Source organism: Podarcis muralis, chromosome 17 (assembly GCF_964188315.1).
Source record: "Podarcis muralis chromosome 17, rPodMur119.hap1.1, whole genome shotgun sequence".
NCBI lineage: Eukaryota > Metazoa > Chordata > Lepidosauria > Squamata > Lacertidae > Podarcis > Podarcis muralis.
Window position 1 is genome coordinate 11,483,962 of NC_135671.1, and position 15,722 is coordinate 11,499,683.

The 15,722-nt window shown below is 41.0% G+C and overlaps 1 protein-coding gene across 7 annotated transcripts in view; it reads right to left on the reverse strand.

Annotated features, from left to right (window-relative positions):
- Positions 1-15,722, reverse strand: part of NRG1 (neuregulin 1) — a 304,550-nt gene that overhangs the window by 125,771 nt on the left and 163,057 nt on the right. For all 7 annotated transcript variants that reach the window (XM_077921607.1, XM_077921606.1, XM_077921604.1 and 4 more), the window contains exons 2-3: positions 13,745-13,928; positions 9,417-9,541 (exon numbers count right to left, since the gene is read on the reverse strand). In XM_077921607.1, coding sequence (XP_077777733.1) covers positions 9,417-9,541; positions 13,745-13,905 — 286 coding nt within the window. In that variant the 5' untranslated portion in view covers positions 13,906-13,928. The remainder of the gene's footprint in view (positions 1-9,416; positions 9,542-13,744; positions 13,929-15,722) is intronic.

Below are 15,722 nucleotides of genomic sequence, written 5' to 3' on the forward strand. Positions count from 1 at the left end.
GGTTTCACTGGTGCAGATGCAGTACAGCGTTTCTTCTCTCTGCGCTCTTCCCAGTCATTTCTCCTCTGGTCATGCAAAAAGCATCTAGGTATCTTAGATGATCACAAGCTGAAGTTGAGCCAGCACTGCAATATGACTACTAAAAAAAACCTAATGCAGTTTTAAGCTGTGTAAATACAACTGTACAAAGTAGCAAGAGTTTCACCCTATTCTGCGTTGGTCAAGCCACATCTGGAGTACTGGGTTGAGGTTTGGGCACCAAGTTTTAAAGAGGGCACTGACAAGTTGGAGCACACCCAGAGGAGGGGGACAAGGATGCCAATGACCTGAAACCTACGAGGAGCAGTTGGAAGAGTTGGGTATGCATAGCCCGGAGAGAAAAGGCATTTGAGGGGGAAACATGGTAACAGCTTTCAAATATCTGAAGGCCTGTCACACAGAAGATGCAACAGACTTGTTCTTTGTTGCTCCAGAGGACAAGACTAGGAGCAGGACTAGACCTTCTAGGTAGAAATTGCAGGAAAGCTGATATTTGGATAAATTTTCTAATGGTACAAGCTGTTTGACAGTGTAATCATGAAGAGAATGTAGACTCTCCTTTGCTGAAGGTGAACATGGTGGATAGCCATCCATAAGTAGCCATCTATTAGGGATGCTGTCATTGCATCTGCATTGAGCAAGAGGTTGGGCTAGATGACCCCCCCCCCATCCAAGACCTAGAATTCTATTCATGCAGAAGTGGTACCAAAGAAAAAATGTTTTGAGTGTCTATTTTCAGAATTGATTGTATCTCAGAATTGTAGTATCTCAATGAGCACACATACAAAAATACTTCAGTTAATTCTGGACACTTAACTCTTGTGTAACACATGAACCCTTTGACAAAGCAACTATATATAACCATTAGTCACCTCCCAAGATGATTGCTAGGGTTGTTCTTAGGGATACCTGAATAGACAAGTCTTTCAATTAAACTGTAAACTTTCAACTTGTAGTATGAAAAGCCATAATGCATGCGTATCTCACCTCTCTATATGAGCTAAATGGTGTCTATAGTTCAACATGAAACATGAGAAAAGACATGGGTAATCTTATTTCAAGATGCATCAGGGTTTTCTGGCTTAGAATGGTAAGAGCCGGCAGAAGAAATTTCAGACATTTGAAGGAATGAATATGCCAGATGGAATATGATAGATGTAGTTATGGCAATCCAATTCTTCAGATCTGCCAGACTCTTAGAAATACTGAATGCTATGCAAAATACAAGGAAGTTCCTCTATTAATTGTACTCATTCCCAGTCATACAAAGCCACTAGGTGTCCACACAAAATACTTTTATTACTTCTCTCCAATGTACAGTTCAAGGCTTCCAAGACTAACATACAGCCTCTCTTCCATCCTTGGGGATGCTGTAGAGGGCTCCAGATTACCTGTTTATTGGAAATTCATCCTGATTTAATTGCACAATGCTTATGCAGAGGTTAGAGGAATGTGTCCGGTCTTTATTGAACATCTGTTCTTATTTGTTTTCAGGAAAGTAATGCAACAATGAGCATTCTTCGTGATTTGCTTGTGTAGTGTCTTCAAATTAACAATTTGTTCATCCCACATTTTTCAGTGCATTTCCCCATCACTTTTCTAACAAAAAGCCCAGGGGTTTTTTTTAGGAAGCGCATTTCTTACAGGAAACAAATGTATCATTCAGCCAAATAAAGGCCAAGCTTATAGAACCAACTTAAATATTAGTGAGCTAATAATATACACCAAGTATTTAATTTCAAGGAAAGGGACGCGGGTGGCGCTGTGGGTAAAACCTCAGTGCCTAGGACTTGCCGATCGTCAGGTCAGCGGTTCGAATCCCCGCGGCGGGGTGCGCTCCCGCTGCTCGGTCCCAGCGCCTGCCAACCTAGCAGTTCGAAAGCACCCCCGGGTGCAAGTAGATAAATAGGGACCGCTTACTGGCAGGAAGGTAAACGACGTTTCCGTGTGCTGCGCTGGCTCGCCAGATGCAGCTGGTCACGCTGGCCACGTGACCCGGAAGTGTCTCCAGACAGCGCTGGCCCCTGGCCTCTTAAGTGAGATGGGCGCACAACCCCAGAGTCTGTCAAGACTGGCCCGTACGGGCAGGGGTACCTTTACCTTTACCTATTTAATTTCATAGTCACATGAAGTTCAGTCACATAGACCCTGAGACAGTAACTACTAAACTCTATCAATACCACATTTATGTTACAGCTGGTGTAAAATCACTGTTCTAGGAAAAGCTAGCTCTTGGCTCCGTTAGAAGAAAACAGGAATGGGATAAACAGAAAACAGGAAGAAGTTACTTGAAGGAGTGCAATACTTGCTCCAGTGCTTGCCAAAGGCAGATGGCAACAAGATTTCTGGAAGAGCTACAATTGCCTTCTAAATATTTGCCAGCCTTCAAGAAATACACAGAACCATTGTCTTCCTTCATCTATGTTCACAACAGCAAAGCATTTCTTCTAAGGGAGCCAATTCATAATTCAATCTTTGACTGAAGGACCACAAAATTCCCTGGAAATGAGAAATGTTCACCAATGCGTCTTCCCCTTCTACAGGTGAGCAGAAGGAATAAGCATATATTTAGAAGAAAATGAGAAAACAGATTAAAGATGGTATCTGTAGCCTAAGAAATCCTCAGAAAAGTTCAGCCACCCTAGATACAATCGATTGTTCTAGCACATAGATTTGGTTAGCTGATGGAGAGTAGTTCCTTGCTCCCACAGGAAACTCAGCAGGCATGACTCCTGGAATCGGAACAAGTCCTCTGCTCAAGTCCTCAAATAATCTGTTTTTTTTTTCTTAAAACCCTAATCCATAGAGGAGGATGAATGATCTTTGGTCAACTTCCTGTTAACAGCTGTTTAATAATTTAAACTTATTTACAAGCCACATTTCAAACTTTTCTAAGGGGCAAGGACCAGTTCATTTTATAGGAAGGCGTGGCATACTAGAACTATCAGTATTATTCTAGCTTTAAGCTCTTGAAGCTTAAATACAGTAGGTAACCAATCCAGTAATTATCTTATTCAAGACAAGAGATAAAGCTGTAGCTCAGTGGTAGAGCACTGTGTTTTGCATGCAAAAAGGTCCCAGGTTTAGGTAAAGGTCTAAACCACTGAGCCTCTTGGGCTTGCCGATCAGAAGGTCGGCGGTTCAAATCCCCACAAAGGGGTGAGCTCCCGTTGCTCGGTCCCTGCTCCTGCCAAGCTAGCAGTTTGAAAGCACATCAAAGTGCAAGTAGATAAATAGGTACCGCACCGGCGGGAAGGTTAACGGCGTTTCCGTGCGCTGCTCTGGTTCACCGGAAGCGGCTTAGTCATGCTGGCCACATGACCTGGAAAAACTGTCTGCAGACAAAAGCCAGTTCCCTCGGCCTATAGAGTGAGATGAGTGCCGCAACCCCAGAGTCATCCGCGACTGGACCTAATGGTCAGGGTTACCTTTACCTTTACCTTTAAAGGGCCCCTGGATGGTTATGTCCAGTCAAATTTGATTATGGGCTGCGGCACACCATCTCCACTTTCAGGCCAAGGGAGCCATCATTTTTCCACAGGCAGTTTTTCCAGGTCATGTGGTCAAAATGACTAAACTGCTTCCGGCGCACGGAACACAGTGTCCTTTACCTCCCAGGTTCAACACCACAGATGCTAAATACTACTATGTATTTTGTTGCTCAGCACACATTTGGACACTTTTAAAGATAGGGTAGGACTTGCCGATCAGAAGGCCGGCGGTTCGAATCCCTCTGACGGGGTGAGCTCCCATTGCTCAGTCCCTGCTCCTGCCAACCTAGCAGTTCGAAAGCACGTCAAAGTGCAAGTAGATAAATAGGTACCGCTCCGGCGGGAAGGTAAACGGCGTTTCTGTGTGCTGCTCTGGTTTGCCAGAAGCGGCTTAGTCATGCTGGCCACATGACCCAGAAGCTGTACGCCGGCTCCCTCGGCCAATAAAGCGAGATAAGCGCCACAACCCCAGAGTCAGCCACGACTGCACCTAATGGTCAGGGGTCCCTTTACCTTTAACCAAACTTTGCATCATGGTCCTTAGGGCGAGGAGGCCTTTGCCTATGTTAGGATACAAGTGGATGTCAATTTTAAGCAAACTGGAGGACTGAACCTTATACAACTGCACTGATTTTAACTACTCATTGATTTGTTGGCTTCTTGGAATTCTCAAGCAATGCTGGGTATGAGGCTGCTAGCCCTTTCCATACAAGTCTAAATATAGATTCAAATTTATTGCGTTTGGCACACATACCTTAAAATGTTGTCCTTAATTTATAAGAGATGTTATCGGTGCCCTTCATTAGAGTTTCATAAGATACTTACAGTGTGACAAAGCCCACACAATAAAGGTGTAGCAAGACTCTTTGTAGAGAAAAAAGTGACAAATTAGTTGGTGAAAAGCAATTATCATAAATGTACCTAAGCCTCAGTGTTTGCTATTTATATCACCCTCTTGGAGAACTTCACTCATCTTTCCTGACCTCAATTACTCTCTTCTAAGGAGGGCTGCATTTTGAAACATGGCAAAATAACACTCTTTATTGTAGTTTTTAAGAACAGAGAACCTATTAGCATTAAAAAGCTAAATATGTATGTGACCTTTAGTTCCCCCCCATTCTATTAATTGGTTTCAAAATATTATTTATTTGAAGGTGACCTAGGTGAGATATCCAAATACCTGCTAGTAAGGCAACCTTATCAGGAAATACCTGGCTAAGTGGAAATAATATTCCTGGGAGGACAATAAGCTGAAGGGTAGACGAGGCTGCCAGCATCAGAACAGCTAGAAGAAAAAAGGAGAAATAACCTGTGATAAAAACAGAATGAACAGCAGCCTTATTAAGGGGGAAAATCTTTCAAATATAGATGGAAAAGGCAGCCTCTAGAACATTCACATGCCCCTGTTGGGAAGGAAACCCCTAACAGAGCTTGCCTTCATGAGGATCCTCAACCCTTAAAACCTAAAGAACAAGATGGTGGTGAAAGAAAAAAATGAAGAGACAATGTCAGGCATCATCTGCCCCATATACAAAAAAAAGTGTCTTTTCCTATATTGGTCAGTATTTTGATTTTAAATATGATTCGAATTGTATTTTAAACTAATCGTTTGATTTTGAGTTTTTAATGTATTATATATTTGGTGTTAGCCGCCCTGAGCCTGGTCTTGGCCAGGGAGGGCAGGGTAATAATAATAGTAATTAATGACCACAATCCCTTCCTCCCCCCGCAGGATCCTTCATGCAAAGCTGTGGATTGGAGCAAGTGTGCTGTGCAAACCAGATTAATGGGCAGCAACGGTACATTCACCGAATTGTACATAGCTTTCTTTGAGATTAATGGAGATTAATACCACTTTCTTGAGATGAGATAGCCCCCTTCAGAAAAACAATACAAGGCATTCCCAACGGATAACCGGGAGTGTTAACTTTTGACAAGCAAAATCACAGAGCAATACAGAGCTATTTTGAAACAACTCTCTTTTCCATTCAAGAGAGAGTAGAATGTTCCACAGTTATTCGGAGATTTTTCAGAGTGAACAAGGCTGAGCAACAAGGGGTCTGTAATTGTCAAAATCAACTGACAACTACAACAGGGGTCTTTGTAGACCTCTGTTACTATTCTCTCCATGTGCACACCAACCTTCCAATTGTTGTGAACACAGTTATCGTTCTGATCTTCTACTTGCTCACCCCCTGACTGTCTTGAAACAGTCCTCTCAAATTGTGTACAATTTCACCAGTTCTCCAATTAGATGTTGAGTGAAAATAATAGCATATACTGTAAAAAAGGCAAAGGTAAAGGACCCCTGGACGGTTAAGTCCAGTTAAAGGCAACTATGGGGTTGCGGTGCTCATCTCGCTTTCAGGCGGAGGGAGCTGGCGTTTGTCCACAGACAGCTTTCTGGGTCATGTGGTCAGCATACCTAAACCGCTTCTGGTGCAACGGGACACCATGAGGGAAACCAGAGCGCACGGAAATGCCATTTACCTTCCCGCCACAGCAGTACCTATTTATCTACTTGCTTTCGAACTGCTAGGTTGGTAGGTTGGTAGGAGGCGATTTGAATCCCAGCGACAGAGTGAGCTCCTATTGCTCTAATAGGAGCTCACTCTGTTGCTGGGATTCAAATCGCCGACCTCATCGGCAAGCCCAAGAGGCTCAGTGGCTTAGACCACAGTGCCACCCGTGTCCCTAGCATACACTGTACAGAGTCTGCAAAAGTAATGTCGGAATTCAGGGCAGTATGATAAGCTCCACAATTGCAAGAGACCAGTGGGCATGTCTCTAGATAGCCTAGCCCTACCCAATGCAGTACTCTTTATTATTGTCATAATATAAATCCAGTAATAATCACTACAAGTAATTGTTTTACCACCATGTTCCGGGTGTCCACTGATAAATCTGGCTCAGTTTTAATCTTATCATATCCAAGTCCTTCTCTCATACACAAAAACAAATTTTAGCCTGTTTCCTCAAAAGAGTCTGAAACAGCAAGTGCCAAGTATTATTGTTATTAACGTGAAAGATGGTTGCTATGGTTGTACCAGCAAGCAGTTATGGAAAATCAGAACCTTCTATTGGAAAAATGTATTGTACAAAGTATTTTCTTTACACGATCAAAAATTTGTCATCTTGGTTAGTTTGCATTCCTTAGTAATTGTGCCAGTTTTATTTAGCTATAGTATCTTCAAGGCCCTCACTGCTACAAAAATGCAACTGCAACAAATGATGTGTGTATTCTGGTGGAATTTTTTGATGTACCTTTTAGGTTTTTGAATGAGATACCCCACATATTCTATGATTCTTTCCCCATTTCTTTGGCTAGCTAGAACACAGTATGGGAATAACCTTATGCTCAGGCATGTGTCCATTTATCTGAGTCATTACTTCAGCCTAGCATGTCTGGCTTAGTCCTGACTCTCTGGGCTATTGCTCGGAACTGGTAAATCTATTCCAAGTGTGAAACGGTGCAGATTTATGAGCAAACAACTCCTTTATGCATGGGAACTATGTAAGTTTACAAAGAAAAAGAAAAATCTGCTCAACCCATCATTCCAATATTTGTACAACAGTAATCCAGCACAATAATTAATGTAGTGACAGCCTAATGTACCATGAATATTGTTACTTTATTTATTTTTAGGTATCTTTTTATAGTTCATCTGGATTACATGTATACAGATCAACACTTTAATGCATTTATGGTCTGCATGGAATCTACCTTATTAATATTTGAGAAATGAAAGCAACAGTGAGCAAGTTGAACAAGAACTCCAGGAGAAACTCCTCAATACCTTCATCCTTGAAAATATTGTAATTTGAGTAGGGGAAAAAATGAGGAATCAATTAATATGCTACCACACTGATGCCCAAGCCACCCGCATACCTGATTGCCTAGCAGCTTTGACAATATTCAATAATATAGACAAGGTAATGACGCCAGGCTTCGTTCTTCCTTATGGTAATGTATGAATTGGTTTAAAGATTTGAAGGAGGTTGGGGAAAGGTTGCTGCTAATAATCAAATGTGTATACAGGTAGATCATATCTTATGCCAATTTCCCTTACGCCATTTGCAACTTTATGCGGATCGCCAAAATTTAATTAAATTAAAAAGGGGCGAGGGGGGCGGAAAACTTGCCTGGAAAGGCCACCTGATATCTCACAAGACCTTCCCAAAGCCCAGTAAGCAATGAGGTTACAAAAGCTACCTGCTTTGCATGGGAGGAAGTAAAGCCTGCTCAGTACTGGGTTCAAACAGGTTGGGATGGTAGCACAGGGCTCTTCCCTAGGTCAGTCTGTCTTTTTTCGCTTATACATGCAACGGCCAGCAACATAATCCTGCATAATATGTAATCTACCTGCATGTGGTCCAGTATATGGAAGAACAATGTATTTGGTGGCGTAAGCAAATTCTGGGAAAGGTAATACAGTGGTATCTTGGTTCTTGAACGAAACCCATTCCGGAAGCCTGTTCAGCTTCCAAAACGTTCAAAAACCGAGGCACGGTTTCCCATTGGTTGCAAGTGCTTCTTGCACCCAGCGGAAGCCATGTCACACATTTGGATTCCAAAAAACGTTCAAAAACAGAAGCATTTACTTCTGGGTTTTTGGCGTTCGAGAACCTAAATGTATGGCAACAGAGGTGTTCGGGAACCGAGGTCCCACTGTAGTAATGAATAAAAATATTAAAATTTCAGTTGTTTAGTCCAGAGCTTTAGTTTATGCAAATTATAGAACACATTAGCACCACTTGCTATTAAATTTCAGCTACTTCAATGGACCTGCAACCATAACTATAAGCTTTGTATCAAGCATGAACTCATAAGCTATACACTAAAAAAGCATGTAGAATTACAGTAATGACCAAAGAGTCTAGTATGTGGCTTTCCCTTCTAAACTACATTTTAAAAAGGAGCATTTCAAAAGAGTTAAATTCTTTCAGGTTTTACGAAGCTTAATGAGCCCAAAGTTCCATTGTGTTCTGGTGTGATTAAATACAGACATATTGCTGCTGTCAGTATGTCTGAGTTAGTCCACTTAAAGAAACAATATGGCAACTTGTGTATATATGCCAAGAGGCTCATAACCTGAAGCACTGGTATAAAGATTATGCATATTGATGGAGTAAACAGAACCTTTAGTATCTGCTGAGATAAGTAAAGCAGAACAAAGGTTTAAACATACATGTTTCTTAGTTCAGAAAGACCTATTTTTGGCCTATTTTCTACTCTTCACAATCACAAATCTAAATTACATTCCTCAAGAAAAGGTAATGCATTTAACAATTCCCTTTATCCCTCATATAACTTGTATTGCAATAATTCACCTAATGAGGACAGTAACTGACCAAGCACCCACATGCTTAGAGATAAATTTGTCAATTTTGTTACCTGCCCAGAAACCAGAGAGACACCGAGAAAAGGGGGTAGGCATTTTAGCAGCTAGGTTGAAGACAAGTACAGCATGAGAAGATGGCCTAGATTCTAAATGCCAACCCTGACAGACTGATTCCACACTTAAGAAACATGCACACACTTATCTGCAGAATGTAACAGAGATGGTCAAATACCCAGTGTATTTTTCATGAGTGCTAATTACATATTTAAGTTAGGTTTTCAGCGTTCCAAGTTGCTTCAAGTTATTAATAAATAAACTAATGCAGACAGCACTTGGTTACATTACTCATATTTTGAATAATACCATACCATTTGGAATTTATTTGTACCTACATTAGGTGCTTTTTACTACCTACATTCAGCAAACAAGTATTTTTCATTTCAGCGGTTTTTTTTATCTCAGTTAGGCTCCTCCATGTGATCTTCCCCCCATGTTTTGCAAGAAAGTGTACTTCCAGGTAAAATAAAAAGCACTGGTGTCTTACCATTGGTGTCTGTAATTGTTACCCGAGCTCTCGTGCTGTCATTCCCAAGCCTGTTGCTTGCTTTGCATGTATATTCTCCAGCATCAGCCAGTGAAGCCCTAGAAATGCGAAGTTCTGAGAATGTCCTAAGGCAAAACAGGAACAATAAGGATTACAACCACTTATACATTACAACAGCCTCCTCCTACTTACAGGTGTTTTGGATGACAAGTCAAATTGTGCCTGACCATTGGCCATGGTGGCTAGGTCTGATGGGAATTGTAGTCTAAAACGCCTGGAGGGCACTAGGCTGTGGAAGGTTGCACTATAACACAAGCAGTTTCTTTGCATTGTTAATTAATTTGCATTGGAGTTGGGAGAAAAAAGAGAAAATCAGGTATTTTAGCCATCTACCTGGTAATCAAAATTTTAGGAAGGTTAGCACATTTAACTCTCACTGAAATAAATGGGACAGCTGGAGAGTTTTACAACATTAGTTTCAGGCTTTCAGTTTTGTAAACTTAAAAAAAAATGAAAGCTGATTCTTAGGATTGTCTTCTGCACTGGACAGCATGGTTACCCACTATGATTTATACATCTTCATGAAACTATTCCTCAAAATTATTCAATGCTTCACTTCCAGCTCCTCCTAGTGACCTATTAAGGCCTCCAAATCCATATTGGAAACCACTTAACAGCTGTTGTTATGTTGTTCAGATAATTTGGGTCGAATGCTTGATAAACATACAAAAACAGCAGCAACAGTCAGTGCCATCTAATATATATTTTTTAAAGACAAACCTCTATGAAGTGTTCTAATTGGAGTAAGAACTCAGAAAGCCACCCCAAGAGTTTGGCCGTTACAGATATTGCAAGTGAAAAATAATCCACAGTACATACAGTGGTACCTCGGGTTAAGAACTTAATTCGTTCCAGAAGTCCATTCTTAACCTGAAACTGTTCTTAACCTGAGGTACCTCTTTAGCTAATGGGGCCTCCTGCTGCCGTCACACAATTTCTGTTCTCATCCTGAGGTAAAGTTCTTAACCTGAGGTACTATTTCTGGGTTAGCGGAGTCTGTAACCTGAAGCGTCTGTAACCCAAGGTACCACTGTATCTATTCACTGCAGAGCAGGCATGTTCAAAGAAGAAAAGGCAGCTAAAAGATTGTACATGTGAGTAGCCACAGTCGCTTTCCCATCACCTTTGACCTCTGGGGGCCTGTCAACTGGAATAGGTGTCTCTGAGGAAGAACTAGAAGGAAACTACTCTGACTGTGCAACGTGTTGGGCGACTCACGTGCCATCCGTCCTCAGTGGTTTCATTTCTGATTTTCACCAGCCAGGTGAAGCAGTACTAACAGGTAAAGGCTTCTGGGAATTCTGCTCGCAAATGGGGGCAGGGGAAGAAATCGCTGCTTTTGGCTTATTATCGCTTTTGAAAAGATAACACATATTTGTACTAAAAGTTCAGTACAATAATTTTACACGTCATCCTCCGCTGGTTTCCAAGTAACAGTGTGCCATTCGTTTTGCATTTTAAGGGTTCAACAAACCAATAGCCTTTGGCGGGGATATATTTTGCCCGTCCTTAAAAAAAAATATGAAAACAAATGGTCACTTCAATGCTGCAAGAAAATTCAAAAAGAGATGCTAAAAATTAGGGGTGCTTCATCCATGCAGGGCAACACCACTACTAACATGCCACAAAACCATCTACTGGTCTCATTTGCAAATAAATAACTAAATTCCAGATATGTCATATTATCTGAACTGGGCCCATGATATATGGATTTTTGTTAGAACTTTGAAATACAGAAAATGAGAAAATAAATGACCAGAGGGACAGCTCCCTGTTTTCATGGTGGCCATGACATCCCAAAACAGCCCTCCTAAGGTGATCTCAAGATGCATGTTGTAATCCCCTAGAATCGAAGTCTGGATCCCCGCCCCATCCTCTTCCCAAAACCATGTCACCCTTGCCAGCTCAGAGAGGGAGAATGTTGGCGACTTGTGGTGGGTGGCACAACCAAACTCTGTCTTTCTCTGGCTCAATACGAGGTACAACTTATTGTACCTGACTCCTAAGGAGACTAGTTCACTAGTGAGAGATTGCATCCCTAATGAACAATGGCAATGCCCTTCCTGACCCCCCTAATCTGCATTGGTAGTGCATGAAGTATCCTGGAGGAGGCACAGTTGAGAAAGTACAGGTGTGAGCTCTCCTCCGCCAGCCTTCCCTGCATAGGCGTCGGGCAAAGCTCTTAAAAATACTTTTGCCACGATCAATCAGACTCAGTTTGTGGTTGCAGACTCTTACCAAACCATTTGTCACTACCTTTGACACAATGACAGATGAGGACAACAGAGCATTTATCTGGTTTTAATTGTAAGAAGCAAAAATGTTTTGTGTACCACAAAAAAAGGTTAAGTGCTTTCTTTGATTCTGGCTGCTGTGTGGGACTGAGTACTGCAGCCATGACAATAAGCACAGTAAGCTTTCCATATGTTAGTTCTTCGAAATGAAGCTACGAAAGCTCTGTTCTTTCTCACTCTAGCAAATGACATATGCCAAGATCAGCAGCATGGAGGACATATGTGCCTTGATACTTGATCCAATAGCATTTGAACAGGAAGAACTCACTAAAAACACCAATGTTTCATGAATCTGGGAATCCAATGACATGAAACTAAAGTACTGTAGATTCCGGCATATAAGATGACTTTTTAACCCCGGAAAATCCTCTAAAAAGTTGGGGGTCGTCTTATACGCCAGGTATGGGTTTGCTGGGCAGCGGCAGTGGGCGGTGGGCTCCGCGCTGGGAGGAAGCTGCCCGGTGAAGCTGCCCAGCGATGCTAAGCCGGCTTCGCTGGGTGGCTTCCTCCTGGAGCGGAGCCCGCCACCCACTTCTGCTGCCCAGCAAAGCTGCCGCATATAAGACTGGGCGTATAAGTCGACCCCCCAAATTGGCAGCTGCCCAATCGCCTAATACGCCGGAATCTACGGTATAAGCCATCTCCTTCCCTTCCTCTGTACATGCTGACATTGGGCCACTGTTCAGGTGAGGCATATGACAGGATTTAAGTTATAAAATGTAACTGCTGCAAAGGAAGAACCAAGGCATATTACTACCTCTGGGGAAGACTATGCAAAGCAAGGCTCAGCCAACTACTGTACTAATATTTCTGTCTCGCAAACCATAGCGTGGTGGTTAGAGAGCTGAACTAGAAACTGGGAGAATAGGGTTTGAATCTGTACTTGGCTATGGAGCTCACTGGTTGACCTTGGGCCAGTCACTGCCTCTCAGCATAACTTGTGGTGATTAAGTGAAGTGGCGGGGGGGAGAGAGACCATGTACTCATGTACCCTGAGCTCCTTGGAGAAAAGGGTGGGATATAAATTCAATGAAAATAAAGCACTGTAGGAATTAATGTGCACCTTTAATCAAATATGGGAGGCAGACCTCAGGCTTGCCTGCACAAAAAAATGTAATTTTCTTTGTGAAATGCTTATTTTTCAAGTAGTTTGCACTAACATTTTAGCTTCATGGTCACTCTGTGAGGTAGGTGAGGCAACCAACTATTTATGAGATTTATTGAGTTTCATAGCTAAACGGGGTTTTTTAAATGCCCGAATTGGATAATGTCATTGTGGTATGATAGTAGCTTTGGATATGGACATCACCATTATTAATGATTAAAAACTGATCCAGCCACATTAATAAAAACTGGAGCTAACACCCATGGACCTATGCGTGAGATCAATCACATATTCACAGACTCTGCTAATAGTGTCTAGGCCAGCCTTTGCCAACTGGTGTTCCCCAGCTCAGCAAATGGAGGGCATCTGGGTTAGCTAATGTTGGTCTAGGTCCATGAGCATCCAAGAGTGGATGGGAATGTTTTCCTTTCAATACACAACAACACAACACAACACCTAGAAAGAAAATAATGAAAAGCCTCAACACCTTCCCCAAAGAGTTATTATGTTTTGTGTGTCCAAAGCACTGTGGATGCAAATCTTTCTAACTGGGTTTAAAACAGTTTGGTTCTTCCAACAGATGCTAATATGGATAATAACGATAAAGCAATGTATGTGCCTTGGAACAAATATAAGGATTATATAAGAGCTACAATGTTGTTATTATTATGAAGCAAGATATAACAGCAGCACCATCATAAAACCATTCAGTGAAACTGAAGTGATAACCTATTTCCATTAATTTGCACACATCACAATACACTGTTGGGCACATTGAGGTAATTAATGCAGTAGATGCCCACTCTGTGGTGAATAATTCAATTTTCCTCTTACAACTCAGCTTCTTAGATACATCACTATATACTTACTTTTGTTTTTTTGGGCTCTTGATCTTGATGTTCTCCGGTCTATTTTTTTTTGTTATTTCCTTTTCATTTTTTAACCATTTGAATTTGAGAGAGGTGTGCTCAGAAATGGCTTCACATCTGAGAATTAATGTTTGACCCACAACTGATTCCTGGCTTTTCATCTCCTTCAATTTAGGAGGCACAGCTAAAAAAGAAAGAAAGAAAAAAGAACGTTTAAGTGACTAGTTAGCTCTATGTTTTTCCCCTTTCAAAGACAAAAGGTGACTCATCTGAACAATTCAGGGTGTTCTAAGATTCATAAAGATCATTTGACATTATTTTTTTTACAAGAATAATGAGGAGAGGGGTGGAGGAGTCAAGCATCAAGAGCCAGGGAACAAATGAGAATCACTAATTTATGGTAGCCATGTGGATATATTAAGAGTATTATCACATACAAAGAAGAAATTGTACTTTAACAAAAAGAAAAGTTTGTGCAGATGTTCAGTGTAACCAAAGTTGCATGGCTTCAAAAATAATGTTCTTTTTAGCATGTCTTTAAAACATCTATTTTTACTTGGGAAGGTGAAATATTTTGCAGGGAGACTAATTTCATTGGATTATAAAGCTACATATTTATACAACCATCTACTGCAAAGTAGCAATGAATAGATGGGAGATACAGATATAATAATAATAATAATAATAATAATAATAATAATAATAATAATAATTTATTTATACCCCGCCCATCGGGCTGAGTTTCCCCAGCCACTCTGGGTGGCTTCCAATCACGTGTTAAAAACAATACAGCATTATTCATCCAACACTTCATCCTAAGGTGATATCGGTTAGTAGTACAGTATACCCATGAACATATGGGCAAAAGTAAGGGTACAGCTAGTGAATTTATTATTACACTAACCTTTTAAAGAACACATATAAAGCATGATTGTCCCCTCTAATCTGATGAATGGATGATAAACACTCCGCTAAAGAAACTAGGTGAATTGAGATGTGTTTCATTTCCAGTTGGTGACTTTGGCTTCAGTACCCCCAAAACTCAAAGCACTTTAAAACTTTTTTTAAAAACCCTCTATGAACTTTCAAGAATAAAAACTGTGCAGATGGATCTTAAACACTTTGTGTTAATGTTGAGCAGTGTTTCCCAAACTTGGGTCCTCCAGTTGTTTTTTGTGGACTACAACTCCCATCATCCCTAGCTAGCAGGACCAGTGGTTAGGGATGATTGGAAATGTAGTCCAAAAACAGCTGGAGACCCAAGCTTGGGAAAAACTGATGTAGACAATCAGCCTGTAGCACACATGCATACAAAACCAACAGCTAATGGTGCATTCAAACTGGAAAGATGTACGTCAGTTGATTGTTGTGTATACAAAGGAAAGGTCAGGCCTATCCCTGTGAAAGAGAAAAAATGAGGGGGCTCTGGATCTAATGGATCCTTGGCAACCCCAAACTTCTCTTGAACACCTCTCTTTATCCCCTTCTGCTGCTTGGGGCATTTAAGCCAGCTTTTTTTAGGGTTCAGGCATATTCAGTAGTGTAGGCAGCATATTGTCTGCAGACCTCCATCAGAACTTAAACCACTTCTCAATGCCCTCAGCTAGCCCTTAGTCCGTTATTCACCATTGAAACAAATGAAAGACAATATTCCTAGGTTCAATATATCCTATTAATAATAACTTAGGTGAGAATGGTTTACATTTCTTGATATAATAAATTTGTTGTTTAGGCTGTCACTCAATTCACATAGCAAATGCAATATTCCGAACAGAAATCTATTTGGATTAAGTCTTGATGGTTCATATTCGTTTGTTACAGAAAACTCTCTACTTTAAGCTCTTCACTTTTGCAGTAATATTATCAGGCTTCAAATATTTTGCAACCACTTTAATCAATTTTCACTACTATAATGTTGACATTTACCAACATTTGTTAAAAGAGCACATGCCAAAATGATCTGATTTCTCCCCTTTTT